Source organism: the organism of the source record quoted next, unplaced genomic scaffold, assembly GCF_019419815.1.
Source record: "Pyrus x bretschneideri cultivar Hongxiangsu unplaced genomic scaffold, Pyrus_bretschneideri_v1 Contig48, whole genome shotgun sequence".
Classification (NCBI taxonomy): domain Eukaryota; kingdom Viridiplantae; phylum Streptophyta; class Magnoliopsida; order Rosales; family Rosaceae; genus Pyrus; species Pyrus x bretschneideri.
This window is the reverse complement of record NW_025999785.1, coordinates 3,192,374-3,219,889: the sequence shown is the minus strand read 5'-3', so window position 1 is coordinate 3,219,889 and position 27,516 is coordinate 3,192,374. Positions and strand designations below refer to the sequence as shown.

The window sequence follows — 27,516 nt, the reverse complement described above, 5'->3', positions numbered from 1 at the left end:
GGCTGGTTGGCTCTGCAATTCTACTCGCACACGTTTATTTGCTTTGTTTTCCTTCGTTTCCTCTCTTTACGCCGTTTCTCTCTTCCTCTCCTCTCTCTCCGAAAAACCAGGAAGAAGGAAATAAGAAACAGAAAAAAAATGGTTGTGGATTCTAATGGAGATTTCAAGTGGAACAGTAATAGTGATGGTAGTGAAGCTTCTGATTCTGCTTCTGAGCGGTCGCAAAATTCGTCTCTGAATTCTAAGAATGCGAAGCGTATCATTGGTTTTGGTTCTTGTTGCGAGCCTTATATCTCAGAAGCTGCAAACAAGAGGCTCAAACAAACTCCAATGGATTCCTACAAAAAGGTTTTTTTGGTTGTTGCACTTGTTTTTGTTTTGATTTTGTTTGTTGGTTTTGCTTTAGTTTTATTTCTTTCAGCCCGATGGATGGATCTTGAATTCTTCATCATTTATTTTTGTGGTGTTTATGCTAGCTAGTTTCTGTTTTTAGGTTGATTTGGCGTTTGCATGGTCTTTTTAAGGTTTTTGTACTTTCTTCCATTTTCAATACTCACTTAAATTAATATTTAAAGTGCAAAGTACATCGTTTGAAATCAATGTAACTACGTTCACGCATTTCTTTGCATGACTTTCTTGATTTATTTTTAACTAAACAGTAATTAATTCCTAATTAATTTTGTTTACTTCCCATTTTCTGCAATGTCTTTCCTATGTAGTGATGCTACCATTTTGCTATATTGTTTTTTAACTTTTTTTTTACTCATTCTTTGCAGGTTCAATTGGCTCAAACTCTTCTAAGTTTAAGTCCTCTTGGTTTGAACCTTGGGGAGACACCTTCTTTCATAGACTTGATTGTACCTGGAAAAATCAAGACTAAGCGTTCGCCCGAAGTTAATCGCAATGCTTTTCAGTTAATGACTGAGAAGGAAAAGTTGAAGGCTTCTAACTTCAGTGCATCGTTTCTCCGAATTGGTTCATGGCAGGTTGGCAAGTTTTAAACAATCCATGACACACTTAATGTGAAGTTGCATAAGTAAATTTTTTTGTTCGATTCTGATTATAGTTTTGTGCAGAGAGTAGCTCACAATGAAGGTGATTTGGTGGCGAAATATTACTACGCAAAGCGAAAACTGGTGTGGGAAATCTTGGATCAGGGTTTGAAGAGCAAGATTGAAGTGCAGTGGTCTAATATTTTGGCAATGAGAGCTGTTATCAAAGAAAATGAGCCCGGCATTCTAGAAATCGAGGTAACTCTTGTTTATCTTCGTGTTCATAACTATTAATTGGACTTGATTTTAATTATGGTAATTTTGTTCTCAGAATCTTGTTAATGTGGTGATGTTTTGCAGCTGAACCAGCCACCTACGTTCCACCGGGAATCGGATCCACAGCCGAGAAAGCATACAATGTGGAATGCGGCATCAGATTTCACCAATGGTCAAGCTCTTATTCACAGGTCCTTATCTTTATTTTCTCTTCACGTTTCTCCTAAACCCTAATTTTTCAGCACTTGAGCTGATGTAGTTTTTCCATATCTTCTGTTCGCAGGAGGCATTATGTTCAATTTCCCCCAGGCGCCCTTGACAAACACTACGAAAAGCTCATACAATGCGAAAACCGGTTTTTAGAGATGAGCCAAAGACCTTTCCCGAGTCAAAGATCTGCTTACTTTCTGTCAGCCTTCCAAATTGGAATTGCAGAATTTTCTTTCAATTTTGATAGACACGGGGCGGAAATCCCCTCCGATCTGCAGTTACCCTTTTCGCCGTGCGTCCAGACACGTTTTGATCCTACTCAACAAGTTCAAACATATGAACAACCCCAGCCAACTCTTAGGATCAAGGATTCAACTTCACCAATATCAGGTACTTTTATTGCTTCCTTCACAAGAAAAGCTTTTATTAGGGCTTCAACTCTTGAGAAGAACAATACACTAATGTTGTTTCCCCAAATATCTTGTGATGATATAGTAACGGATTTTTCTTCGCCTTTAGATGAGGTTATTGGAAGCCAAGCGGTTCAAAATCCAAAAATGCCGGTTTACTGGGATCAAGGAATAACCCGAGAAATGATAAGTTTTGCGGATTTCTTAGGAAGAGAACAACTTCCTAGACTTGTTTCTGTTGCTGGAGCAGCACAAGAAAATCCAACTATTTCTTGTCAAAGCTTCAATGTATATAATCAAGGATTAGGAAGCCCTAATCTTGACTCCCAATGGCTGAGTAATATCGAAAACCAGCTAATGATCGACTTACAAATCAAATTTAGCGAAAAACAAGTCATGCCTCAGGCCAACTCATTCATTTCATTCCCAGAGCAAGTGAATTATGCAGTAGCAGCTGATATAAAGCACCCAGATTATGTACAAGAAATGGCTGACAAACAAAACTTGGTTTCTGGCGCAAATGACCTACTTCAGCCTCAACCGAACAGCTGGGTGATGCCACCACCTCAGCCAGGCAGCTGGGTGGCTGCCCGGAACTCAGGGATACAAATAACCGAGAACAACTCCACGTCTTCGTCGTTCACTCAAAATTTGACTGTGGAAGAATTTGCAACTTACAACAACTTGGCCAACCGCTGGAAATGATTCACAGAGACGAATGAAAGGAAAAACCTACCGGAGATGAGTGTATATTGCCTCAGCTTCATCCCCTGGTTAGGTTAGTTTTTATTTTTGTAGAGAGGGATTAGATAGTCTTAATTCCCAGTTTGTTTAATTTAGTTAGTGCTTACTATTTAACTTTCTGATGGGAATCGATGGCACGTACGGTCAGTTACCAAGTGATGATCTTAAAGCCCAAATAACTTTTTCAAAAACTGCATTTGGGTTTCAGCTTTGGCAATGCTTTTTGTTAAACAATGTAGAGTCCAAGGGATGTTCTTGAAATTTCATCAAGATTGAGCATACAAAATAGGCATTTCCCTAAAAATCTCTCCGATTCCGACTTAACGATTTTGTAATAACCTGCTTAATCCAATTTAATCCGAGTGTAAAAACTTCGACATCCATTGATCATACAAGTTATCCAAATCCACAAAAAATTGCAACAACAACAACAACAACCAATTAGCATTATCGCACGACATAGGATCGGCTGTATGAATCCAAGAACGCCACTGAATCCTAGAATTCATAGAAAGATCGATTATACAAGAATAAATCCTCATCAAATTATCAAATATTAATTGATACTAAACTTCTGTTACACAGGTAGCATGACAATTTTTCTTTTCTGACAAAGTGATTTCTAAACTAATACTCTAATCCGCATGAAGATGAATTCGAATTCAACTAGGTCGACACAATGCCCTAGTCAACGGCCCTAACCCACGTCTGCCACAATGCACAAAATTAGAGAATCTCGAATGTGCAATTTATACACTTCCTACAAAACTAGCCAAAGAATTGCAAACAAGATTGTCATGAGGAAGCAGTTAGCTCAAGTCTTCAGGACTTGTGATTCTTCAGGCGCAGCAGCTAGAGGTTTATCAGACTTGGCTGCAACTTGATTCTCCTCTCCTTGTCCTTGTGCATTTATCTCACTGTAACTCCTCTTCTTCGACGCGGAATTTGATTTCTCTTTCTCATGTGAATCACTTGCTGCTGCCGTTTCCTTCCCTTTCACCTTCCCTTTCCCTTTCGCTCTTCCTTTCTCTTTTCCTTTCTCCTTGGCATTGCCACTGGCATTGGCATTGGCATTGACATTGCCATTGACATCGGTATTCGGATTGGCACTAGTATTGGCACTGGTATCGGCATTGGCATTTTCTTTCGCATCTGCTGGAGGAGGAAACAGAGGCGGTTCGCGGCCGCTCAATCGACAGAAACCCCCTTCAACAGTTCTGCTGATTTCCTTTCCCAACCCATTGTTGTCCAAAATCAACTCCCAAACGGACAGAGACCTTTTCAAGCACTTGGGCTTCAAGCTCCTGCCTTGGTGCATCAAAAAGCTCTCTTTTTGTCTGCTTTTCGGCACCAGGAGTGTTGAGAACTTTGCTCTGCTCCGCCATTTTAATGGTCGTGTTCTTAAGCTCTTCCTGCAAATACCCATTAAAACCATCACCATTACAATTCACAATTCATAAACAAAACATACAATTTCTGCTCAAAAAATCATAACTTTTAGAGAGAGAATTACATTGGCCTTGAGCTGATTGATCATCTTTAATCTGAGAGCATCAATGGTGCCGTAGTTCATCCGAGACTCCAATGCGTCTTCTGGGGTTTTCACTAAAAACTATGCCCAGAAGACCCAGCTAATGAAAAGGAGATAAAAAAAATACTTGTGGTCATATACTCATAGTATGGATGACTCAATGTAACCCATGTGGTGAAAAACTATTAATCATGCTTATGCGGTGGGAGTTTGTAACCATATTGCAATTTTCATTTAAAGTCCGTCTGAAAGTAGTACACGAGACACACAAAAAATGGAAAATACCTATAAAATGACATTTTAAAACCATGCACGAGAGCCTCATATGCAATTTTTGAACGAAATTTGAACAAAAATCTCACAGAGGCGGTAAAAAAAGCGCTTCCTATAAACAGATAGACCATAAAAAATGAGATTATCCAATATATAAACTTTTACCACTGAAACCAGCTGATCAATCTATTACTGCATTACAATATCAGATTATTGCTGAAACTTTTGATATCAAAGAATAGTGTAATGTAATTTCCGTTCTATCCTTTCACTGAATATACAAATGCCATACACTCCCTAATTCTTGTTGTCTTTGTATGGATACTTGGATCGTCATCGCAGCTGGTTGATTTGCAGTCAAATACAGGAAGTTTGATGTCTGGACATGCAGCACAGATTCAGCCTAGGCAAAGATACGCAGGATTGTACTTGAAATTTCAAAACCCGTTTTAGTTGTCATCTTCATCTTTATCCAAGCACGCTGATAAATAGCTCAGGATGAAGCCATCTAGATCTCCCTCAAGGACAGAATCGGGATCTGAGACTTCATAGTTTGTCCGAAGATCTTTCACCATCCGGTATGGCTGCATTAAAAGTAAGAATGGAAGTTAGTCTGACTTAGGTTCTTAACGTTATTGGTGATGGTGAGAAGAGTTGTGTGCGGCTAGTGCTAGAGCATACCTGGAGTACGTAGCTGCGAATCTGGCTACCCCAGGTTATGTCTGTAAGAGATTGTGAATACTGTGCATTCATCTTATTCTGGCGTGCCATCTCAAGCTGGTCTACTCGTGACTGAATAACAGCCATTGCTGAAGCCTTATTCTGATGTTGTGATCTGTACATTGAAGAAAAAAGAAACTCCTTGATTAGGATGACAGTTGACGACTCTTAGTTCCAAAAATATTAAGTGAAAAATGTGTGTTGAACACCTCTCATTTTGACAAGTAGCAGTAATTCCTGTAGGAACGTGAACAATCCTCACAGCACTATCGGTTGTATTAGCATGCTGGCCTCCAGCTCCCCCAGAACGAAATCGCTCAATGCGCAGATCAGATTCATTAATTTGTACATGCTCAGATGCATCTCCCAGGATTGGAGTCACAGCAACAGCAGCAAATGAAGTGTGTCTGCGCTTATTACTGTCAAAAGGTGAGATCCGTACCAACCTGTGCACTCCTACTTCTGCTTTGGCATATCCAAAAGCATACTCACCATCAACTTTGATTGTTGCCCGCTACAAGAAAGGTTGATCTGAAGTTAGAAAACTAGCATAATCTTCAGTTTAGGGCTTTACTGCAATATAATCAGGGTGGGATGGTGGATTTCCAAATGCTTGGGATAGGCTAATTTCATTTACTTTACTGTGCAAATTATTGCTACAGATGTTGTTTGGATCCATTCACAAATAGAAGGATCGGTGGATAAGAAGATGAACCTTGATTCCTGCAATCTCACCAGGCATTTCATCCACCAGAGTCATGTTATATCCGCGTCGTTGAGCCCACATTTTATACATCTGCATGACCATTGCTGCCCAGTCATTGCTCTCTGTACCCCCAGCTCCGGCTTGAACCTACATTGGACGAAACTATCTAAGGCTCTGCTTGGCATAGATCAATCACAACTATGGTATTTTTCACCATGATAGCATCTATATAATAAGTAGAAAATATCAACAACTAGTGCCAATACATGAATCAAAGAATATGGGAACTGTTGATGCAGAAAGCACGATTCATATATGAAACGGACCTCAATGTAACATGAGCAAGGATCCTGCTCCCCAGCTAACAAAGCTTCAATCTCTTTCTCCTTTGAAGTTCTTCTCATATTGAGCAAAGCGTTCATGGATTCCTGCATATGGGAATCCGTATAACTAACTAAAAAGCACAATGCATGCTGTTCTCGAGTACCTTATTACTTTAAAGAAAGAAATAAACTTTATGTTAATGATTCAACATCTAACCATCCTTCTTTGCATCAACATAGACTGTATAGTGTTATAGATTGATTCTACATTCTCCATTAACAATTAATGTTACATGTACGTTTTTCCTAGTCAGTGAAAAACAGATACTAGTATGGACTTTTCACTATTTGGCATACACAACAAACTAATTATATAGTTCGAAGCATAAGTTCAGATAGCAGAGAACATCATACATTAAATCTATTATAACCAGTGAATAAAACATCAACTTGGTGCTAATTATTCAAGGCAGCACAAGCCATGAAATAACATGCCTATGAGAAGTATTGAAGGCCCACCGATTCCAGCTCTGCGTCATTCTCTTCACGGGCAAGCTTTACCATGTCTACATGCTCAAGCAATTCCCGCTCAAATGCCTGCACTTCTTTCATTTTACCCAAAAGAGACCCATGCTCACGGCTTATCTTCCCTGCGTGTACAGGATCATTCCACAGGTCTGGCTTATTCACCTCCGCTGATAACATATCCAACCTAACCAGCAGCTTCTTCCACTGCCACCATAAAAACATCTACTTAAAATTTAAGCAGAAACGGTCGTACACAATCCAAAACAGAAATTCATTCAGCATTTACTAACACGTATGAACTTCAAAATTAAGCCGAAATATGTCATACAATCTAGGAACTAGACATAAGGGCAGTTTGATTCAGCATTTATCAAAGGAACAAAACATACGGGCTGTTTGGGAGTGCTTCTCTGGGAAGCGCTTCTACTAATAAGCTCTTTTGTTACAAGAAACACGTTGAAATTTTAATGAAACCACGTGCTTCCTGAAAAGGCACTTGGAAGTGCTTCCTGAAGCACCTAGCTCCAGAAGGTGCTTCTACGAGCCAGAAGCACTTCTAAGTTTTTTAATGCCAAAACGGTTCTATAAGCCTTATCAAAGAATTGAATCCCTAACATAAGCAAACAAAATTATGCTTCTAAATAAAACTCATTAATTAGCAGAAAAACATGATAAAATGATCGCATTTCAAATTGTACCTGCAAACGTTTCTTAATAAGATGAATGGACTGTGCAATTGCAGCAGCATGACTCTTCCAATCACTCTCATCCTCATCCAGAATCGGCCACTCACTAGCAATGATTCGATCAACCGTCAGCCCGTCACACGTCGACGGCTCCACAGCAGCCTGAGTACCAAACAAGCAAACCAACCCGAACCTGCCGCGACCCGAATACAAACTTTTCACCGTTGGCAGCCCCAATACACCACACCCGCTGATATTTTTCCCTGAAGCAGCATTTCCAGAGCTTAAAGCAAGAGGCTTGGAGCCCGAAACGAAGATACTACTCGAAAAGGTGGGATTTTGGAGGGACCCGGATGGGGTTTTTGAGGTATTGTGAGAAAATGAAGAGATCCCAGAATCCAGAATATTGCGTCTTTCAATTGGATTCGGTAAATTCTGAGGGTTTGAGGGTTGATTTACATTTCTGGGTTGGGATTCAGACAGAGTAGAGAAAAGCAGATTGTGGAAAAAGCGGCTTTTGGCTTCTGGGTTTGGGCAGAGAAGCTGCCAGGATCCACTACGACTTGCTCTCCTTCTGAGCATGAAAGATGACATCTTTTCTGATGTTTGAATTTGTGGGGTTTAACAGAAACTCCAATTGAGGGTTTTCACAGGAGCTTCTCGAGTCGAATTAAAAGTTGAAACGATGCCGTTTTGAAAATATTGTTGCCATTTGTTGACGAAAATGCCCTTCCCTCGTCCTCTCCTCTCCCCCCAACCCCCAACTGTATTGTTCGCCCCCAAAGCCTTCGTCTTTCTCAGCCGCCGCCGAGCCACCATGTCAGCCCCACACGACGCCGCAAATCCCAGTTCCCAAGATGCGCTACAAACCCCAGTGAACTACCCCGTGCCCCTCTCCCCGCCTCTTCCCGCCATCTCAAAGCACATAGAGCTAGCGAGAGCCATGTCCGCCTCTTCCAAATCCAGCCTCTTCTCCCTCTCGAGAAACGACGTCGTCTACGAGGACGAGTGGCTCATTGTGGTTAACAAGCCTCAGGGTGTTTATTGTGAGTCCGTGTTGGAATCGGTCCCTCAGCTTCTCTGTGACTCGGCCGAGTCAGGTGAGTCAGGTTAACTCTTCCATTTCTGGTCTGCTTGTTGTTTTCAAGTGCTTTTTCTCGTTATGTTGGCTTAGAAGTGCTTTTCTCACCACTATGACGAACACGACCTTTCCTTATTTTGAAATGTGCTTCTGATGATTGCTGGTTTGAAATGTGCTTCTGATGATTGCCAGTTTGAAATATTCCAATTCTTCAATCCTAATTAGTTTAAAATTCATGTAATCAATGGAAGTTAATTGGGATCAGGGCGTAGTTTTATTGTAGATTCTCCAAGCCAATTGGCAACAACTTCTGCTTATTCGAAAAGCCATAATCTAATTTAGGAAAAGCTTTCTGGTTCATTAGATATGGGAATACTGACTGCTTGCAATGGGCCGGAAATTTTGAGTTTGATTCCTGTGATCACATAGCGAGTCAGAAAACTTAAGGCAATAAGAGAAAGCCGGATTGTTAAGTGCAATGGGCCAGAAATTTTGAGTTTGATTCCTGTGATCACATAGCAAGTCGGAGAATTTGAGCCAGTAAGAGTGAGCCCGATTGTTAAGTGTAATATATGGCTCTCGTGAGTTTGATTCTATAAAATAGTGGGTCAGAACTATTAAACTCACACCAGTTCAATGACAATGTTCATAAACAAGAATCGAACTCATATAAACCACTATGGACGGTCTTAAACCCCATAATGGACAGAAAAGTGCTTCTTGGGAAAAAGTTGATTTTTGTTGCTCTTTCTTGGACACTGATTTAACTTTTGAGTTCAACTTATCAGTTGCAGAGACCCGAACAAAGCAGCCAGAGCTCCATCTTGCAAATCGACTTGATCGCGACACTAGTGGATTGATGATAATAACCAAGTCACACAAAGTAGCGGCCAAGCTTGTGAAGGCATTTACAGATCACAAAGTTTCCAAAACATACATTGCACGCTGTCTTGGTTCAGCTCCGAAATGGGAAAGAATCACCCTCAAGTCAGGTCATGGTCGGTCAAAGTTTGGCGTATGGCGAGTGTATGCTGCTTCAGACGTAGGTCGGACACTTCCAGGTGGGTCAATGGTCAGAGACATGGAAACATCGTTTGAAATTTTATCAGTAAATGGACAAGGGAGCTACGAAGAGCCATCTGAGTTTAAGAAAGATGAAGCAAATGTTGTAGTGGTTGAAGAGAAAGCTGTAATAGATGGAGACGCAAAGAAGGACGAGATTTTAGTAAGAGCCCGTCCTAGGAGTGGACGAACACATCAAATTCGCTTGCATTGCCAGTATCTTGGAATTTCCATAAGAGGGGATGTCAAGTATGAGGGTGTGTATGAGTGGAAAGGGACAACTTATGACAGCCATGAACTTCATGCGGAGAGCTTGTCTCTTGAGCACCCTGTTACTGGTCTTCCAGTAATGTTTCGGGCACCTGTACCTTCTTGGGTCAGCCAGGCGTTGCAGCACTAGTTAAGTTCAATGGTTCTGTGTTCAAAGCCTGGGTTTGAGAAGATCTCCCAATCATGGTTAGGTTTCATGCATAAAAGGAGAAATGTATGCCAACTTGATTTAATGCGAGGGGAACTGTAATTTCGAGACTTTTCCCTCTGCAAATATCTCCCGCTTCAACATGGTTACTTGCCATTGTCTGTGAAAAATGGTTTTGGGTTTGATGCCGAAGGCAAGCTTACCGAGGTCTGCAGTTGCCAGTGCAGCTTTCTCCTACCTTGCCGTTTGCTCCTTTGTTCGATCATACGTGGAGAATGGATTTGGGATTCAAATCATAAGTCATCAACTTTTGTAAGTAACAATTTACAAGGAAAATCTGTTGTACCATTTCTTCTCAAATCTCTCTCATATGATTTGATTTTGCAATTCTGCTTCTGTTTAAGTTGTTAAACTTCTCTCCCTTGCATATTTGGTACGACTCTGCCTTTTCTCTCATTGCCTAAGCTCTCACGTCCTTTTGTTTTTGTTAATGTGGGAAAACGAACCCTCCAACGTATCATAATCCTAACTCATTACTTGACTCTCTCATCATTTGGGCCAACTGCAAAGACTTCTTCAATACATGTTGACGTCCAATAAGCTCCCTCACAACATAGAACAACTCCTGTGCAAAACATTAGAGGGAAAACATACGCTTGCATTGACCAATCCGATAAGCTCTGATGTCCTTTTGATTTAGAATTAATCTGTGTAGTTAAAATTGTAGATTTCAGAGCAATATAGAACCATAATATGTAGAAAATTTCAATATGCCGAAAACACGGCCTAGTATACCACGTGTCATAATATAATTAATTAAATATTTATTTTAAGTATTGAAACTAATTGTATTATTACACTTAGTGTACCTTGTTGTGTTCCCACAGACTAAAAACATCTCTCGGTAGTGCTTTGGAAACAAAAAATTTAACTTTGAAAATACCATTTTCCAAGAAGTTCACGATCTGTTTTTTTTTTTTTTTTTTCCTTTTTCAATCATTAATTCATTGAATCCTGTAGCTGAAAAATTAACCATTTTTTATGACTGTTTCCACAATAAATTTAACTTTGAAAATACCATTTTCCAAGAAGTTCACGATCTTTTTTTTTTTTTTCCTTTTTCAATCATTAATTCATTGAATCCTGTAGCTGAAAAATTAACCATTTTTTATGACTGTTTCCACAATAAATTTAACTTTGAAAATACCATTTTCCAAGAAGTTCACGATCTGTTTTTTTTTTTTTTTTTTCCTTTTTCAATCATTAATTCATTGAATCCTGTAGCTGAAAAATTAACCATTTTTTATGACTGTTTCCACAATAAATTTAACTTTGAAAATACCATTTTCCAAGAAGTTCACGATCTTTTTTTTTTTTTTCCTTTTTCAATCATTAATTCATTGAATCCTGTAGCTGAAAAATTAACCATTTTTTATGACTGTTTCCACAATAAATTTAACTTTGAAAATACCATTTTCCAAGAAGTTCACGATCTGTTTTTTTTTTTTTTTTCCTTTTTCAATCATTAAATCATTGAATCCTGTAGCTGAAAAATTAACCATTTTTTATGACTGTTTCCACAATAACCACATAATGGTTATGTGGTTGAAGACGAATTTTAGACTCGTATTTCACCCATCACGTCCTAGGTTTGATTTCTGACATTAGTGAATCACACATGGTGGCAATAAGAAGATTGGAATGCTTCTATGAGTCTTCCCGATTCCTAAAAAGATAGACTGTCGTGGTAAAACTATTAGCTAGTCCCTTAAAAATAAAAAATAAAAATAAAAATAAAAAATATATATATATACACACACATATACATATTACCGTTTCAACATTGTTAGCAATATTCTACTAAACAGGGGGTAGAGTGCTTATTAAGTTTCAGATTAGTCTAAATTAGTAGGTGTCAGAATGTTTTGTAGTTGAGCTACTATTCTTAATTTTAACTTCTAAGAGTGAAAGCGATCAAATGCGTGACAGACTGATCTTGGTTGCATATATAATATTCAATTTTTGTTTTAATAATTTGTAAAGCAAAGACTTTCAAGGCTCAAGTGCGGTAAACGTGTTGGTTTTGTAAAATACAAACAAGAATTCTTCTCCCACCAGCCACCATTAAATCTGTGGACGCGAATTATGTCAATTGATAAGAGTATAATATCGCTTTTTGCATTTAAGTATCGTTTTGTCGAAAACTATAGTCGCTTAATAAAATGAGACTTGATATAGACTTTTTCTAAGTTATCTTTTTGTTGTATATATAAATGTTTCTTTACTGTAATTTGAATTTATTTGGTATTCAAGTTAGCATCACAATGTGCATTAAAATCAATTGCGTGCAGATATTATAAAGCTTCCATAAAAAAATTGGTAAGTAATCCTTCTTCCTTTGGACTTTGTTTGGTACAACACCGACTGTGATTTTTCATAACTTAATTGAAATGTTTCTTCTGATATTAAATCAAATAAAGGTGCAAGTTACATTAGCATAATAAGAAGATAATATTTAACACAATATCAGAGGTCATGGTTGCTTGCTTTCCAAGGTAGTACGAAATAGTGCTGGTAAGTGAACGAAGGACAGACTGGACTGAACTATTCCCTAGTGCTTTTCCTTTTGGAGGTTAATTTTATTAAATTTGGAGGTGGTGTTACTACATATAAGGCCATTTAACTTTGCTATGTTAACTATGAATTACCAAAAGTAACTTCAACATTTTAAAACAAAATTGGTTTCAATCATCCTTCACCTCAAAGACTTTTGGCCTCATTTAAATGAAAAAAAAATATTCAATAGAGCTGTTTAATTTATATTTAGTAAGACCGTGTCAACTAAGTGCATAAATTTAAAATACAGAAGATTTCATACTTTTGTTTGATGTGCTCTATAAATAGAAAATCTTATGTTTTAGTAAGACAGTGATTAGCATAAATGTGAATTTTGTGATTTATATCAAGTAATTATTGAGCTGGTGCTGATTTGGCCAACTCTATCCATCAACGAGAAAAAGGTGTCCTTAGGGACAGGGACAACTCTGAGCCTATGACAAAACTAATACCAAATAATCAAACCAACCAGTTGTGCCAGTCCAAGGTATATATAAGAATCTTCCCCCAATTCCCACCTGCCTTTCAAACCAGCAAGCTTTATAGCTTTGCAGATTACAATCCCCATGCAGTGCAATGATAATTTTAGAGTACACCAGATATTGAGAAACTTAACGGTTTAGATGTGCGCTCGAGAATTCAAAGAAATTTAACAAGCGGATGTGATCTAATTAAAAAACATAATACACTGTACATTGTTGTATAGTAGAAGGACTCGTGATCCAAACCCACTAGGATATCGTTTGGATTTGGATAATTAATGCAGTTGTAATATATTATTAAGATTACAAGGGGCTGCAGTTCAAACCCACCAAGCATTTTTCTTTCCTTTGCCATAAAATATCTCAGATATACCAAGAAAATTATTGAAGGAAGCAATTGTTGTGTGTGAGATTTTGGAAGATGGGTTTGCTCAGTGAGGGACTGACGCAGGTTGTGATTCCTTTGGGTGCGGTTGTGGGGCTTGGTTTTGCTTTGTTGCAGTGGTTTTTGGTGTCAAGGGTGAAGGTCTCAGGTGGGCATGGTGAGCGAAATGGGTACAAGGACAAGCTCATTGGAGACGAAGAAGAGGGTGTTAACTCTCTTGACGTTACCATCAAGTGTGCTGAGATCCAGCATGCCATTTCCATTGGTGATCTCCCTCTCTCTCTCCTTTCTCTCTCTCTCTCTCTTTCTCTCTCTCTCTAATTCTTGTAGTTGTTTTACATTTTTTTTTACCATTTCATACCAGTATAAGCTGCATCCTAATACAATATGTCTGTTCTTTAAGCAATAAGAATCCTCGCTGAAGGTTTCGTCGCTAAAGCATCATTTTGTTATCAGATCACACCCAGAAAAGAATGAAAAACACAAAATATGCTTTTACTACCCTTTTAATGTGTTTGCTGAAAATTTAATCCTGTGTTTTTCATTTTGTTGTATACTCATCACAGACTGAAAAGAATAAAAAACCATGTTCTTGCTTCCCTTTTAATTTTCCGGCGGAAGTTTTCGTCACTAAAGCATCATTCAGTTGGTGATTTGTGATCACACCCTGAAAATAATGAAAATTTAGTACTTGGTACCTTTTTAATCTTCCTCGCGGAAGATTTCCTCGCAATAGCATCTGTTGTACGGATCACTGATCAAACTTGAAAAGAATGAGAACTATGTTGCTGCACTTCTGTGACAGTAAATTTTAAATCTAACTTTTGATTCGTATAATGTTTCTAGGGGCGACCTCTTTTCTGTTTACCCAATACAAATACCTCAGCATCTTCGTTGGCGTTTTTAGCGCCATCATCTTCCTCTTCCTTGGCTCAGTGAAGGGTTTCAGCACCAAAAGTGAACCCTGCACATATAACACAGGCAACATGTGCAAACCGGCACTAGCCAACGCCTTCTTCAGTACCGTTGCCTTCTTGCTCGGTGCTTTTACATCTGTTCTCTCTGGCTTTCTTGGGATGAAGATCGCAACGTATGCCAATGCCAGAACAACCCTAGAAGCAAGGAGGGGTGTTGGGAAGGCTTTCATCACCGCTTTTCGCTCGGGTGCTGTGATGGGGTTCCTTCTTGCTGCCAATGGACTTTTGGTGCTGTATGCGTCTATAAACCTGTTTAAGCTGTACTATGGTGATGACTGGGAAGGACTGTACGAGTCAATTACTGGTTATGGACTCGGAGGTTCTTCAATGGCACTTTTTGGAAGAGTCGGGGGAGGCATATACACGAAAGCAGCTGATGTTGGTGCTGATCTTGTTGGGAAAGTTGAACGAAATATCCCCGAAGATGATCCACGAAACCCTGCTGTAATTTGCTACATCTCCCTTTTGTACTATGTTTTTTTGCCCGTTTGTTTTAGATTTCCCAAATGCAGAGCATCACATTTGGCCTATTGAGAATTAGTCGTACTTTTTTTTGTTAAACGTAGTCAGAAGTGCTTTTTAGTTGTATGAGCGCTTTTGGTTTTGTGTTTCTTTTTCAGGTTATTGCAGACAATGTGGGTGACAATGTAGGAGACATTGCCGGGATGGGATCTGATCTGTTCGGATCTTACGCTGAGTCATCTTGTGCAGCATTGTTTGTTGCATCCATATCATCCTTTGGCATCGGTCATGACTACACCGCTATGTCGTATCCCTTGATCATAAGCTCAATGGGGATTGTGGTTTGTTTGATAACAACCCTTTTTGCAACCGATCTGTTTGAGATCAAGAAAGTCAGTGAGATCGAACCCTCCTTGAAGCGTCAACTCATTATCTCAACCATCTTAATGACTGCTGGGATCGCCGTGGTCACTTTTGTAGCTTTGCCATCAGAGTTCACTCTCTTCAGCTTTGGAACCAATAAGACTGTCAAGAACTGGTATGCCTCTTTATATCCCCAACTTCTGTTCTTCCCAAGTAATTCTTCGTTGTGACTGTTACACCATCACGGTCTTATCAATTCACTCATGTGATAACACGTATCCATTTATTAATTCATCGTTAATTTGAATTACGTGCTGCAGGTACCTCTTCTTTTGTGTAGCAATTGGCTTGTGGGCTGGTCTTGTTATCGGATACACTACAGAGTATTACACTAGCAATGCTTACAGGTGATCCGATTAATTTCCTATTAGTTGTGATTAATATAACACTAGAAATATTGTTGTTCATCAAAACCCTGATGCTGATTAATATGTTTGATTTGCAGTCCGGTACAGGATGTGGCGGATTCTTGCAGGACTGGTGCTGCAACAAACGTGATTTTCGGGCTGGCTCTTGGTTACAAATCAGTCATCATTCCTGTGTTCGCCATTGCGTTTGCTATCTACGTTAGCTTTAGTTTGGCTGCCATGTATGGAATTGCTGTGGCTGCTTTGGGAATGCTCAGCACCATCTCCACAGGTCTTGCAATTGATGCTTACGGCCCAATAAGTGACAATGCTGGTGGGATTGCAGAGATGGCCGGGATGAGCCACGAGATACGCGAAAGAACAGATGCTTTAGATGCTGCTGGAAACACAACTGCTGCTATTGGCAAGGTAAAACAAAACTAGGCGCATTCTCGGATCCTGAAAGGGAAAATTTACTTTCTCAAGACGCATTCTGAAAGTATGGTGATTTGTATCCCTTATTTCGATTTTGACATGTTTTCTTGTATGTCTCAGGGTTTTGCTATTGGATCGGCTGCTCTTGTTTCTCTTGCTTTGTTCGGTGCCTATGTCAGCAGAGCCGGAATAGAGACTGTTGATGTGTTGACGCCGAAAGTCTTCATTGGCCTGCTTGTGGGAGCTATGCTTCCCTACTGGTTTTCTGCCATGACAATGAAGAGCGTGGGAAGTGCAGCGCTTAAAATGGTCGAAGAGGTTCGCAGGCAATTCAACACAATTCCAGGGCTCATGGAAGGAACAGCAAAGCCAGATTACGCAACATGCGTCAAGATTTCCACAGATGCTTCCCTCAAGGAGATGATCCCACCAGGCGCTTTGGTCATGCTTACACCACTCATTGCCGGCACCTTCTTTGGAGTTGAAACTCTTGCCGGGATTCTTGCTGGTTCACTTGTTTCCGGTGTGCAGGTAAAGTAAACCTTTCTCGTGCTGTAGATTTTGAATTTCTCACACCCTTCAGTTGGATTTACCGGCATTTGCTAAGACGCGTCTCCCTTTGTTTTGCTCCACAGATTGCCATTTCTGCTTCCAACACTGGAGGGGCATGGGATAATGCAAAGAAATACATAGAGGTAAGCACGCTTTTGCGCTCGATTGAGCTTCAGTTGTTGTTAGAATGCGAGCATCCAACCCAAAACCAATCATGCACATTCTAATAACCCGCTATGTTATACCTGCAGGCCGGCGCTTCAGAACATGCTAAGTCACTAGGTCCCAAGGGTTCGGATCCCCACAAGGCGGCCGTCATAGGCGATACGATCGGAGATCCGCTCAAGGACACTTCAGGTCCTTCGCTCAATATTCTGATCAAGCTCATGGCTGTTGAGTCCTTGGTGTTTGCTCCGTTCTTTGCAGCTCATGGAGGCCTCCTCTTCAAATGGCTTTGAAAATGGAGTTGCAAATCAAGTTAACCGCGGTATATGTGTTAATAAAGATGGAGCTTTTCACTTTAATTCCCAATTTTACTAGAACTATGTATGTGCATGTTACTCTATGTTGCATATCAATATATATATGTATCCACAATCATATTTATCAAAAAAATTTCTTTTGTCAAAATAATATTTTAACTTCTTTAGTGTATACAAGAAATGTTGCTTTTTTGTGATTGAAAGATCACAGAGTCATGAAAGCAGTCTCATTGTAAAGCAAGGGTGAAGCTACGTACGAAATACGTCACCCCTCTTAGTGTGTGACCCTCGCAAAGCAGAGAGCCTTGTTGGCTTGGGTCGCCCTTTTAACATTATCAGGTTTTGACTTTGAGTGTTGAGAGGAGAGAAACTTAGCTACATTATGAGTGTCATGGTGGTGATATTCGACCTTTTCATGTGTTATAAAATGTTTTTGTTTTTTTACGTAACGATGTGTGAAAACTACTAATGAGACATTCAAGATGATAAGAGGAAGTAATTTTTCCGGACTAGGTGCTCACATTCCATGTTTAAGGATGGGCCAATCAATATTAGGTCATGGCCAACTCTAATTAGTGTTAATTAAGGTTGATGGACCAAGAAGTAACTTCCATACAAAGGCTAAATTTTTTATTAACTAGGAATCTAAACTGATGATCATCTTTTTCAACGTTGAAAAGAGAGATAACATAACCAGTTGCCGACTTCTTTCAACAGTGAAAAAGAAAAGTAATACGACCAACTGGCAACCTCTTTCAACGTTGAAAAAAGAAGTAACACGAACAACGTTAATTTTTGGCCGAAAACGTCAGTTAGGTTACTTGAAAACAAGAGTAGATCAATTCAAAAGCAATAACCATGATAAGCACAAATGCAAATCATGTAGGAAGGCTAACTCTCTGACCATTTCATATCATTAAAGTTAAACGAGCCTTGAGTGACTTCCAATCCAAGCATCCAAGGAATTGCACAGCAGAACACAATGAGTGCCGTCCCACTATGAAAATTCATATATTTAAGCCTACAACAAGTTTATCTTATGGTATGGAGGTATGTGCCTTTTTCTATGTTTTTGTCCTTAGCAAGGTCACAATCCCACTTATTTTAGTATATATCCATATGGGAAAGCTTTCTTTTTTAAATCAAAAGCAACAAGGTCATTAGATAAACCTTCAAGCCTAAAGTGGGTAAACTACGAAAGCAATCATAGGTTAGACGTTAAGGGCATTCACTTTTACATTTGATCCTTCGAGCTTGAATTTTTCGCAATCCTAATACTATTTATGTAAAAGAAAAAGTAAATTATAGCAAACAAAAAGCGTACAAACAATTAAACAGTAAACATCATTAGAGCTTAGGTATTACAGTAGTCAAGTTCGAACAACCCATATGTTGAGCTTTTCTTTTCTTTTTTTATTTTTTTTGGTGAAAAGATTTTCTTATCTTTTTCATGAGGATGGAGCTATAAAAAGAAGCTACTTACTTTTTCCTCGATTTATTGAAATTAGATTTTTGTAATTAGTGTGTTTATTTAGGAAATGTGATTATATAAACTTAATATAGAATTCCTACGAGGGTTTGGGTTTTGTGTTACTTTTAGGCAAGAAAGTTCATCATGAAATAAAGATACAAGACCAGGGATGAACAGTGAACACATAGTTTTCATAAACCTAAGCTTTTCCTTTTCTTTATCGCCCCTCTCTCGCCCAATCTCAAAGTTAGCTTTACAACAAATCATCCATTTATTTTTCTTTATATTTCATAATACTTTTTCTTTTCGATAGTTGTTTACACTAGCTTATTTGAATATCAATCGTATTTAAGATCCGTTGATTTTTACAAATTTTACAATCAACTAACTATAATAATTTTCCTTTAAGAAACAATCTAACATTTCAAACTGCAAATCGTGACTATATTAATTCATATTCTAACACAATAACTAGGAGAAATGTTACATCCAAATACAAAGTCAATGAATTCTGATCCAGTCTTGAATATTCCAGTGTGGAAACGTAAGACTTTGATATTGTCAAATTACGATGTTATATGATATTACTAAAATTCGATAGTCCAAAGACATTGTCAAACAATACAAAAGTTTAATCATAATTTGTGATTTGTTTACCCCAATCCTAGTCTCCTATAAGTATTATAAGTATTAAGATGTTTTTAGATGAGAGATTTTTCAGCGTGTTGAGACATGGCTTCGTACATTAAGGGTCTATTTGCTAGGCCGATTGAGATAGGTTGTGACCAATTAAAATAAAGTTTGTAATGTCAAAATGTGATATTGATAGGACTGAACATGATAGGTTATGAATTCATAATAGTGTGTGTTATCTAACTAATCTTATACACAAGTTACAAGTCCTGTTTACAAAGCCTAATTAATCTTTGTCAATCCAATCTTATCCCTAAAGTTCAATCTCATTCAGCCCACCAAATGAGCCTTAAGTTTCATAACACAAGTGGTTGGATATATAAAAAAAATAAATTTTCTAACCATTCGTATTATAACACTTAATGTACGTGTTTGCGGCACATTAAAAAAAAAAAATTTTAGTGGGCCAAATTCCAGACCTTTTACAAAGTTACCAACCTAAGGCATTTCCGTAAACTCCCAATTCCTCCAACCTACGTGGCGCACCCAATTGCTGCAGCGCAAAATTCAGTGAGGGACCAATAAGATCCCGCCACCTCAGGCCAATGACAAGACGAAACCACGTGGCGAGTTTCTATTGGTCTCGTCTTCCAGCGAGGACTCTTACCCCAAGATAAAAACCACTGCTGTGAAAACCGATTATATATAACAGCCCTGCAGGGATCGAGCTTCCTCATCAGTCTCTGTAGCTGCAGATTCTCTCAGCGTGGAAAACGATGGCGTTTAGGGTTCGAAACAACTCGAGCTTGCTGTCCCTGGTCCTTCTCTCTCTCCTCGCCATAGCCTCCGCCAAGGTTTTCTTCGAAGAACGCTTCGAAGGTATACATACATCTCTCTTTATGTTTCTTATCTATAGGTGTACGGATTATTTGATGTCGTCGGTTTTTGGTTGCATTTTCTATTGATTAGAGTTTTAGAGGTTTTGTGTGCGGTAATTGAGTTGAATCAGATGTCATTTCTGGAGGATCGGTGTTGGTTATGAGTCTGCTACTCGATCTGATTGTGTTCGTGGTTAATGTTTTATGAATACTGTTAGTGTGAGTTTAATTGACGGTTTTCAATTGGATCTGCTAGAAATTTGATTAAAGTTTGAATTTTCAACTTGATTTGTGGTTTCGGTTATGTTTTCGAATCGAAATCTTTGGGTATTGATGTATCTGTGTGTGTATATGATAAATGTGATCAGTGAAGTGTTTGCAAATTACAAAAAAATAGGGTTTAGGGTGATGTTAAAATTGATAAATGGTATTGAATGGAAAAAAAATCAATAATTGTAAGGTTTCCAGTCCAATTTCAGTTCAAGGATGTTGCATTCGCTGTTTTCAATCTGTGGTGTCACAGGTTGTTAAGCTCGTATATGATTTTGAACAGAATTAAAGCTAAATCTCATCCGTTCCGTTAAATTGATATTCTATTGTTGCTCTATCCATTGGTTGGCTCGAGACTCGTTTCTTTCTGCTGTTGAACTTGTCAATTATTAGTGATGTTGCAATCTTGACAGAGTTTGATTGGTAGGAGCTCGAAAAGGCATAGATTTTTGCCTGATACAGTAGTAGTCAAAGTGGGGCAGGCGTAGAATGTCAAATGGTATCATGCGTAGGTCAAGTAGTATTAAAAGGGTCTTTAAAAAGTGAAGAAGCTTACTTCTCGTGTACATTTAACATGTTTACTTCTCTGGTTCTTTACTTTTTACTGTTTCCAGTGATCTTTTTTGCTGTTCTATTGTCCTGATTTTTTTTTCTCTTGTTTCTTCTGCTATTTCTCAAATACTAAAAGACGGATGGGACAAACGTTGGGTTAAATCTGACTGGAAGAGAGATGAGAGCCTTGCCGGAGAATGGAACTACACCTCTGGCAAATGGAATGGAGATGCTAATGACAAGGGTATCTGTTTATAACCAATTCTGTCTCTTGTATTAATGTTATCTGCAGATTTTTTACTGTGTTCATTGCTTTATTTTTTATATTGTGAAGATCGTCCTGATGACCAGTTTCGATGACTTTAACATCTTGGTACAGGTATCCAAACAAGTGAGGATTATAGGTTTTATGCCATTTCAGCTGAGTTCCCTGAATTCAGCAACAAGGACAAGACCCTAGTGTTCCAATTTTCCGTGAAGCATGAGCAGAAGCTTGACTGTGGTGGTGGCTACATCAAGTTACTCAGCGGCGATGTTGATCAGAAGAAATTTGGCGGTGATACCTCATACAGGCAAGTGATATCCCCATTTGATCTGACTGTTTCGTTATCGTTGCATCAATCTGTTTACCTCATTTAATAATTTCTGACATGGTATATAAACTTTTATGGTTTGCAGTATCATGTTTGGGCCAGATATCTGTGGATACAGCACCAAGAAAGTTCACGCAATTCTTAACTACAATAACACAAATAACTTGATCAAGAAGGACGTCCCTTGTGAGACTGATCAGCTTACTCATGTTTATACCTTTGTCCTCCGCCCAGATGCTACCTACAGCATCCTTATTGACAATGTAGAGAAACAAACTGGCAGCCTCTACAGTGATTGGGATCTTCTGCCTCCAAAGAAAATCAAGGATCCCGAGGCCAAGAAAGTATGTACCCATAATTGAACTCTTGAGATATCAGTAAACTATTCATAACTGAAGTGGTGATTAACTAACTGTCTAATATCGACAGCCTGAAGATTGGGATGACAAAGAATACATTCCTGACCCCGAAGATACTAAGCCAGAGGTAGTCACGCATTTTATATACAAATCATCTATGCTTATTCTTTTTAACTAAATATACAAGCATGCTGACTCTCATTGTCTGTTTGTAGGGTTATGATGACATTCCCAAGGAGATAGTAGATCCCGAAGCCAAGAAGGTAATGATTTGACTTGGGTTTCCAAAATACTACACATGCACGGAAGAGTATTTTTGTTGCTCATTAACGTGATTTGGTGTTTCAGCCGGAAGATTGGGATGATGAGGAAGATGGTGAATGGACTGCCCCAACCATTCCCAACCCCGAATACAAGGGTGAATGGAAGCCAAAGGTTTGTGGAATTCAGGTTTGAATAATATCTTGAAACGTAACTTTTAAGTGCTCTGTCCTAATTTTTCTCCGCCACTATGCAGAAAATCAAGAACCCCAACTTCAAGGGAAAGTGGAAGACACCACTCATTGACAACCCAGAGTTCAAGGATGACCCTGAGCTGTATGTTTACCCCAACTTGAAGTATGTCGGAATTGAATTGTGGCAGGTAATATTGTCTGTTACTTTCCTCCTGTTTTCTATTTTTGTTCCCTCAGTAATCAAAGTCTGATAAGCAAGATGTGGAATGTCCCAGGTGAAATCTGGAACCCTGTTTGACAATATCTTGATTGCTGATGACCCGGAGTATGCAAAGCAGTTGGCTGAGGAAACATGGGGAAAACAAAAGGATGTATGTCATCTTCCATACCTTTTTCCGTAGCGCTTTCTAACAGTATTCCTTTAACATGTCTGATTTGAGTTTCGTGCAATTTCAGGCTGAGAAGGCAGCATTCGAGGAAGCAGAGAAGAAGCAGGAGGAGGTACTCGAATGTTTATTCACACAGTCCAAATTATTTTCGCTATTACTAATCGTGTGTTTTTCATTCTTATTAACTTGTTTCCTTAATCCTTTTGCCAGGAAGCAAAAGACCCAGTTGATTCTGATGTGAGCATACAAAACTTACACCTGAGAGTTTATTAGCTGTCATCTTTTTCTGCGGTCCCTAACTGCTTCTCTGTGTTTTTCAGGCCGAGGAAGAAGATGATGCTGACGCCGATGATGCGGAAGATGACTCTGACGCCGAATCTAAACCAGACTCAACTGAAGAGAGCGCCGAGGAGGCTGAGAAACATGTAGGTTTTCTTCCTTTTTCGATTTACCAACTATACGACTAGTCTGTTTACTGATTGGTGCGCCTTGTGCTGTGTGTTTTCAGGACGAACTGTAGGAAGGGAAGCACCGAAAAGTTCTAGAGAAAAGCTTCGGCGTCAAGTGCTCCATTTTTTCCTTCGTTATTTTTTAGCTGTAGAACTGTTAAGAGGAAAGAGATACTGCTAAATGTTGAATGTTGCTTATTTCTTAATCTCTCATTTAGCTGTTTGATCCATGTGAGCAAAAACGATGAGATGTGTTTTTGTCTTTTTCATAATCACATGAGATTAGTTTAAACTGAGTAGTCCTCTTTGAATTTTTCTGTTGAATCAATATTTTCCTCATTTATATTTTGGCTTGAATGCTAAAATGGTCCCTACGGTTTACATTGCTAAGAAAATGCTCGTTGGATTTTCAAATTAGATTGGTTGTCAAGTTTACGCTCTCTTGGTATAAGAGTGAAATTAGATGAAACGATTCATTGTCTTGAATTTAGATCGATAAAGAGCGGAGTCGTCGAGTCGGGAGAGAGGGGGGGACTGAGGTGAGGTCGAGAGAGAGATAGAGTTGAATTTAATTGAGCGGTTTAGATTAAATCTCAACCAATCCGACTACTATAATAATTTATATTCTCATATGTTATGAATTTAAAATTTAAATTGTATAATCATAAAATTCGGTTCGATATTACTGATCTGTGATCCCGACGCCTGTACCAAACTTTCAAGAATTTTTCGATTTCGGTTATTGAATGATTAGATAATTTTTTTTGGGTCGGATTCCCTTTTTTTCCTTTGTTTTTTATAGCCCTGATTTTTGCATGGATCAAAGGTTGATGACGTCCAAGACAAAATTTTGGTGTGGAAAGAACCATTTTATTAAAAATTGGGTATTCAAAAAAAAAATGGTGAGCTTCAAATAAAACGCTTACTTAGTATTACGGTTTAGTGGTATTTCTCTTCAATGTCTTTAGTTTTACTCTCGCTAAAAACGAATTTGAACAATATTATTACTACTTCATCTCTCATATTAAAAAAAAAAAAATGGTATTCTTCTTCAATGTCTTCAATTTTACTCTCGTTAAAAACAAATGTGAACAGCATTATTACTACTCCACCTCTCGTATTATAAAAATAAAAAGTGGTATTCTTCTTCAATGTCTTCAATTTTACTTCTGCTAAAAACGAATTTGAACAACATTATTACTACTCCACCTCTCGTATTAAAAAAAAACAAAAAAAAAAAATTGGGAAAAAGGAAGAACGATCATTTCCAAATTTGATCACCAACCGCATTATAAGCCCCAATTCCCAATTAACCTAAACGCTGCAAAACCAATCATCCATCTTCTTCGTTTTTCTCACCATGCCAGATAAGCCGCGAGTGCACAAGTATGCCATATGGGCGGTCCCACCGGATGATGTGTCGGAGAGGATCAAGGAGGTGATGGACGGTCTTCGCGAAGAATTTGGTGGGCCGGAGATCCGACCCCACATTCCGATTACGGTGTCGATCCACTCGGATCACGAGTCCATGGTGAAGAAGTTCAGAGAGAAATGTACCGGAGTCAGTTATGATTGTAAAATTGAGCGCGTGAATACCAGTCCATGTGCATTCTATTACCAGTGCGTTTACCTCTTCATTGATCCCGAGGTTTCATTCTATTCGTTTATTTTCACTCAAATCTTATCAATCATCTCTTGTTTTTTTTATTTTATTATATATAATCGGTGTTTAAAATATCAACCAAATTGTCAATATTTCCGTTCAAATGTCCGAAAAATTAAAGATGAATATTGGAAAGAAGATGAAATAAAAACTTCACCCTATACAGATATAGAAAAATTAATAAATATCGATAATGTTTACCGATTCACTACCTAAATTTTGTCATAATCCATTGAAGATTTCGAACTTTTGAATTTTTTTTTTTTTTTTTTGGGGAAATTTTCTCTAATTTTGACTAAATCTGAATAAGTTGATATACTCATTTCATTGCAAATCGATGGCGATATATCCATCGATATTTTCATAAATTTGCATATCGTTATTTTAAATATTGTTACAGTTGATATTCTATATTAAATTCATCTATATTATGAAAAAGATAGATTCGAACTTAACTGCAAATGAACACACTCGTTGTATCCAGTTTGGTTAAGAACAATTATCTCTTTTAGTTTGAGAGTTATTAGTTATGTGATTGTAGTCGATTAATTTCTTTCTCAGGTAATTCATATGAAGAACGTGGCTGGGAAATTTGGACGCTTGGGTAAGATCAATTTGCCTTCCCATACAAATTATTGATTCAAAATTAATAAAAACTTCATGCAGAATTTATACAAGTTTTGTTCTATATCACATGAATGTTTGTTTTGAGAGATATGATAATGTATACACTCGTTAAATGTGAGTTTTTCTTGAGAAGTGCTCGACTAGTTATCATGAATCGAAATTTCTCTTGGTCATTAAGGGAGCAAGCAACAAAAATGTTACTTTTATTATATTTTTCATACCGTATATATACTATTTTTTTAATAGAGATATAATTCATATGTATTGGCGGATCCTATCTCTATTAGAGAAATGATACAAATGTGGTATGAAAAATTTGATAGGTGTAACATTATTCAGTAGGAGATGTATGGTCATTCACTTTTTAATTTGATATAAAGGGCGGAGAATAAGGGCTCGTTTGGAAATTGTTTTAATTGATTGAAAACACTTTTAGAGCAAATGTTTTTGAGTTCTAAAAACATATTTTCACTAAAAGCGCTTTCAATAATTTAAAAGCACTTTCCAAACTAACCCTAAATGAATGTTTTTAGTGTTTTAATTTCTACACTATACCAAATCTAAGAGTGAGCGAACATAACCAGAACTCTTAAGTTGATATGCATTTGCTTTGAAGAACCAACAAAAGGAACTCTTTTGTCTAAAGATATATTCCATAGGGTTTTGTAGATTGCCATTTCATTGACTGCAAGTTTTGTTAGGGTTTGGTGCTGAGCACTAATTTATTGAGAATTGATAGGGGAATTGTTATTGGCACTTCTATATAATTTAGGAGAGATGGGGAGTTTCGAACTTGGGATGCATGAGTGGAAACCAAAATTCTATCCATTAAGATATTAGACCGCTTGCATATTTTTATTGCTTTATAACTAATGATTATTCCATTGGGTTGCAATTAATTGTATCAATGCAGGTCCTATGCCACATTTGAGCCTCCTCTATGGGCATCTGACCGACGAAGAGAAGCAAAAGGCTAAAGAAAAAGTTCTTGCTCTTGATGGTGGCATCGTTGGCCTCCGTTTCACGATGAGACGCCTCGTTTTGTACAAATGTAACGACGACATGACTCAACAGACTTGGGAGAAGGTTGCTGAAGTTTTTGGGTAACTATTGTAGCTTGTGTCAAGACCACCTCCGGCCATGTCTTCTCTCTTGCTGAGCTTGTCGCCGCACACAGAAGTCTCTGTAAGTTTCGGAACTTTCGTTGAGTGATATGAACTCCATCTGGATTATACGCTGTATAATCAACCGTTCAGAATCGCGGGTTTTAAAGATTAGCAGAACTCTATATCGTTTTATAACTATGTTCTTGTTCTTTTAATACAAGCGATAAGTTTTCGTCGTTGCGTACTTTCTTGTAGCTGTCCGCAACCCTTTCATCTCTCGTCTTGCAATCCACCGGCTTTACGTCGACGCGAAAAACTCTTCTATTGTTGTTACAAACTACCCAATTTCCAACAACTTTGGCAACAGTTGCAGTCTCATCTCTCACTGGGATGGAGAGTCGAGCATGGCCTTGGAAAGAAGCATAAATTGATACACAATGACAATGTGTAATCGGATTAAGCATGAATTGAAGCCAGTGCAACTATATACATGATATCAATGGACCGTTGCAAGTTAAAAGTGATGCGACACGTTTAAAACACTCGTCGTACTTGATATCCGTAAGCCATGCTTAATTTAGGAATGAGATCAACTCTGGATTTATGTGTCTAAAGCTTGCAAACCGAGAGATTCAGACTACCCAGGAGAGAGAGAAAGAGATATGGGCCAAGTTTTTGGATTTTTGTGAAGTGACTCAATGATATAGGCTATTAGAGGTGGTGGGATGGAAATTGAGTGGTCCGAATCTCTCGATCCTTCGGTCACAGAAATCTGGAGTGAATCTCAAGTTCTTAGAGATCTCGTAAAGTTGACTTTCTTTCAAGGTCAAAAGCTTGAAGAAGTTTCTCAAAAGTTGACAATATTTTAGATTTTCGTTTTTTCTTATTTCGTTCACGAATGGATTTTAGCTCTTTCCTATTCTGGTTTTCTGGTAACTATACCATGTTCT

General features: G+C 38.3%; 6 protein-coding genes across 6 annotated transcripts; 4 read left to right on the top strand and 2 right to left on the bottom strand.

Moving 5' to 3' along the window:
* Window positions 1–3,179: 3,179 nt before the first annotated feature.
* LOC103962345 lies at window positions 3,180–4,773 on the bottom strand. The gene is given in 4 exon segments (XM_009375045.2): window positions 3,180–3,903; window positions 3,905–4,044; window positions 4,146–4,244; window positions 4,762–4,773. Coding segments are annotated over 4 exon segments (708 nt in total). The 3' UTR covers window positions 3,180–3,446.
* Window positions 4,567–8,081, bottom strand: LOC103962311 (peptide chain release factor PrfB2, chloroplastic). Its single transcript, XM_009375005.3, has 7 exons — window positions 7,412–8,081; window positions 6,705–6,917; window positions 6,189–6,290; window positions 5,872–6,009; window positions 5,366–5,670; window positions 5,118–5,271; window positions 4,567–5,020 (listed from the first exon to the last, which is right to left on the bottom strand). Exons 1-7 carry the CDS (start codon window positions 7,991–7,993, stop codon window positions 4,886–4,888), a joined length of 1,629 nt encoding a protein of 542 aa, XP_009373280.2. The 5' UTR covers window positions 7,994–8,081; the 3' UTR covers window positions 4,567–4,885.
* Window positions 8,082–8,123: 42 nt separating this feature from the next.
* Window positions 8,124–10,416, top strand: LOC103962310 (RNA pseudouridine synthase 1). Its single transcript, XM_009375004.3, has 2 exons — window positions 8,124–8,499; window positions 9,269–10,416. Exons 1-2 carry the CDS (start codon window positions 8,124–8,126, stop codon window positions 9,940–9,942), a joined length of 1,050 nt encoding a protein of 349 aa, XP_009373279.2. The 3' UTR covers window positions 9,943–10,416.
* A 2,780-nt stretch (window positions 10,417–13,196) lies between these two features.
* Window positions 13,197–17,236, top strand: LOC103962309 (pyrophosphate-energized vacuolar membrane proton pump 1). The gene is made up of 8 exons (XM_048568284.1): window positions 13,197–13,708; window positions 14,290–14,864; window positions 15,041–15,420; window positions 15,566–15,652; window positions 15,751–16,081; window positions 16,208–16,618; window positions 16,723–16,782; window positions 16,891–17,236. Exons 1-8 carry the CDS (start codon window positions 13,480–13,482, stop codon window positions 17,095–17,097), a joined length of 2,280 nt encoding a protein of 759 aa, XP_048424241.1. The 5' UTR covers window positions 13,197–13,479; the 3' UTR covers window positions 17,098–17,236.
* A 2,709-nt stretch (window positions 17,237–19,945) lies between these two features.
* Window positions 19,946–23,466, top strand: LOC103962308 (calreticulin). Its single transcript, XM_009375002.3, has 13 exons — window positions 19,946–20,104; window positions 21,062–21,169; window positions 21,305–21,497; window positions 21,604–21,862; window positions 21,948–22,004; window positions 22,093–22,140; window positions 22,226–22,312; window positions 22,395–22,520; window positions 22,608–22,703; window positions 22,789–22,833; window positions 22,932–22,958; window positions 23,042–23,146; window positions 23,230–23,466. The coding sequence occupies exons 1-13, from the start codon at window positions 20,002–20,004 to the stop codon at window positions 23,239–23,241; spliced, it is 1,266 nt and encodes a 421-aa protein (XP_009373277.1). The 5' UTR covers window positions 19,946–20,001; the 3' UTR covers window positions 23,242–23,466.
* Window positions 23,467–24,315: 849 nt separating this feature from the next.
* On the top strand, window positions 24,316–26,810 carry LOC103962307 (cyclic phosphodiesterase-like). Its single transcript, XM_009375001.3, has 3 exons — window positions 24,316–24,818; window positions 25,395–25,437; window positions 26,374–26,810. The coding sequence occupies exons 1-3, from the start codon at window positions 24,531–24,533 to the stop codon at window positions 26,565–26,567; spliced, it is 525 nt and encodes a 174-aa protein (XP_009373276.2). The 5' UTR covers window positions 24,316–24,530; the 3' UTR covers window positions 26,568–26,810.
* The last annotated feature ends 706 nt before the right edge of the window (window positions 26,811–27,516 follow it).

Bases quoted from the DNA above. Each gene is read 5' to 3' on its own strand.
- LOC103962311 (XM_009375005.3), bottom strand. From the start codon at position 7,993: ATGTCATCTTTCATGCTCAGAAGGAGAGCAAGTCGTAGTGGATCCTGG. The intron at 6,291-6,704 runs GTGGGCCTTCAA...TCCCATATGCAG, and splicing joins ATGACGCAGAGCTGGAATCG to GAATCCATGAACGCTTTGCT. The intron at 5,021-5,117 runs GTATGCTCTAGC...CTTTTAATGCAG, and splicing joins TTCGCAGCTACGTACTCCAG to CCATACCGGATGGTGAAAGA.
- LOC103962308 (XM_009375002.3), top strand. From the start codon at position 20,002: ATGGCGTTTAGGGTTCGAAACAACTCGAGCTTGCTGTCCCTGGTCCTT. The intron at 22,834-22,931 runs GTACTCGAATGT...TCCTTTTGCCAG, and splicing joins CAGAGAAGAAGCAGGAGGAG to GAAGCAAAAGACCCAGTTGA. The intron at 22,959-23,041 runs GTGAGCATACAA...TGTGTTTTTCAG, and splicing joins AAGACCCAGTTGATTCTGAT to GCCGAGGAAGAAGATGATGC.
- LOC103962310 (XM_009375004.3), top strand. From the start codon at position 8,124: ATGCCCTTCCCTCGTCCTCTCCTCTCCCCCCAACCCCCAACTGTATTG. The intron at 8,500-9,268 runs GTGAGTCAGGTT...TCAACTTATCAG, and splicing joins CTGTGACTCGGCCGAGTCAG to TTGCAGAGACCCGAACAAAG.
- LOC103962309 (XM_048568284.1), top strand. From the start codon at position 13,480: ATGGGTTTGCTCAGTGAGGGACTGACGCAGGTTGTGATTCCTTTGGGT. The intron at 14,865-15,040 runs GTAATTTGCTAC...TTTCTTTTTCAG, and splicing joins ATGATCCACGAAACCCTGCT to GTTATTGCAGACAATGTGGG. The intron at 15,653-15,750 runs GTGATCCGATTA...TTTGATTTGCAG, and splicing joins TACACTAGCAATGCTTACAG to TCCGGTACAGGATGTGGCGG.
- LOC103962307 (XM_009375001.3), top strand. From the start codon at position 24,531: ATGCCAGATAAGCCGCGAGTGCACAAGTATGCCATATGGGCGGTCCCA. The intron at 24,819-25,394 runs GTTTCATTCTAT...TTTCTTTCTCAG, and splicing joins ACCTCTTCATTGATCCCGAG to GTAATTCATATGAAGAACGT. The intron at 25,438-26,373 runs GTAAGATCAATT...GTATCAATGCAG, and splicing joins TGGGAAATTTGGACGCTTGG to GTCCTATGCCACATTTGAGC.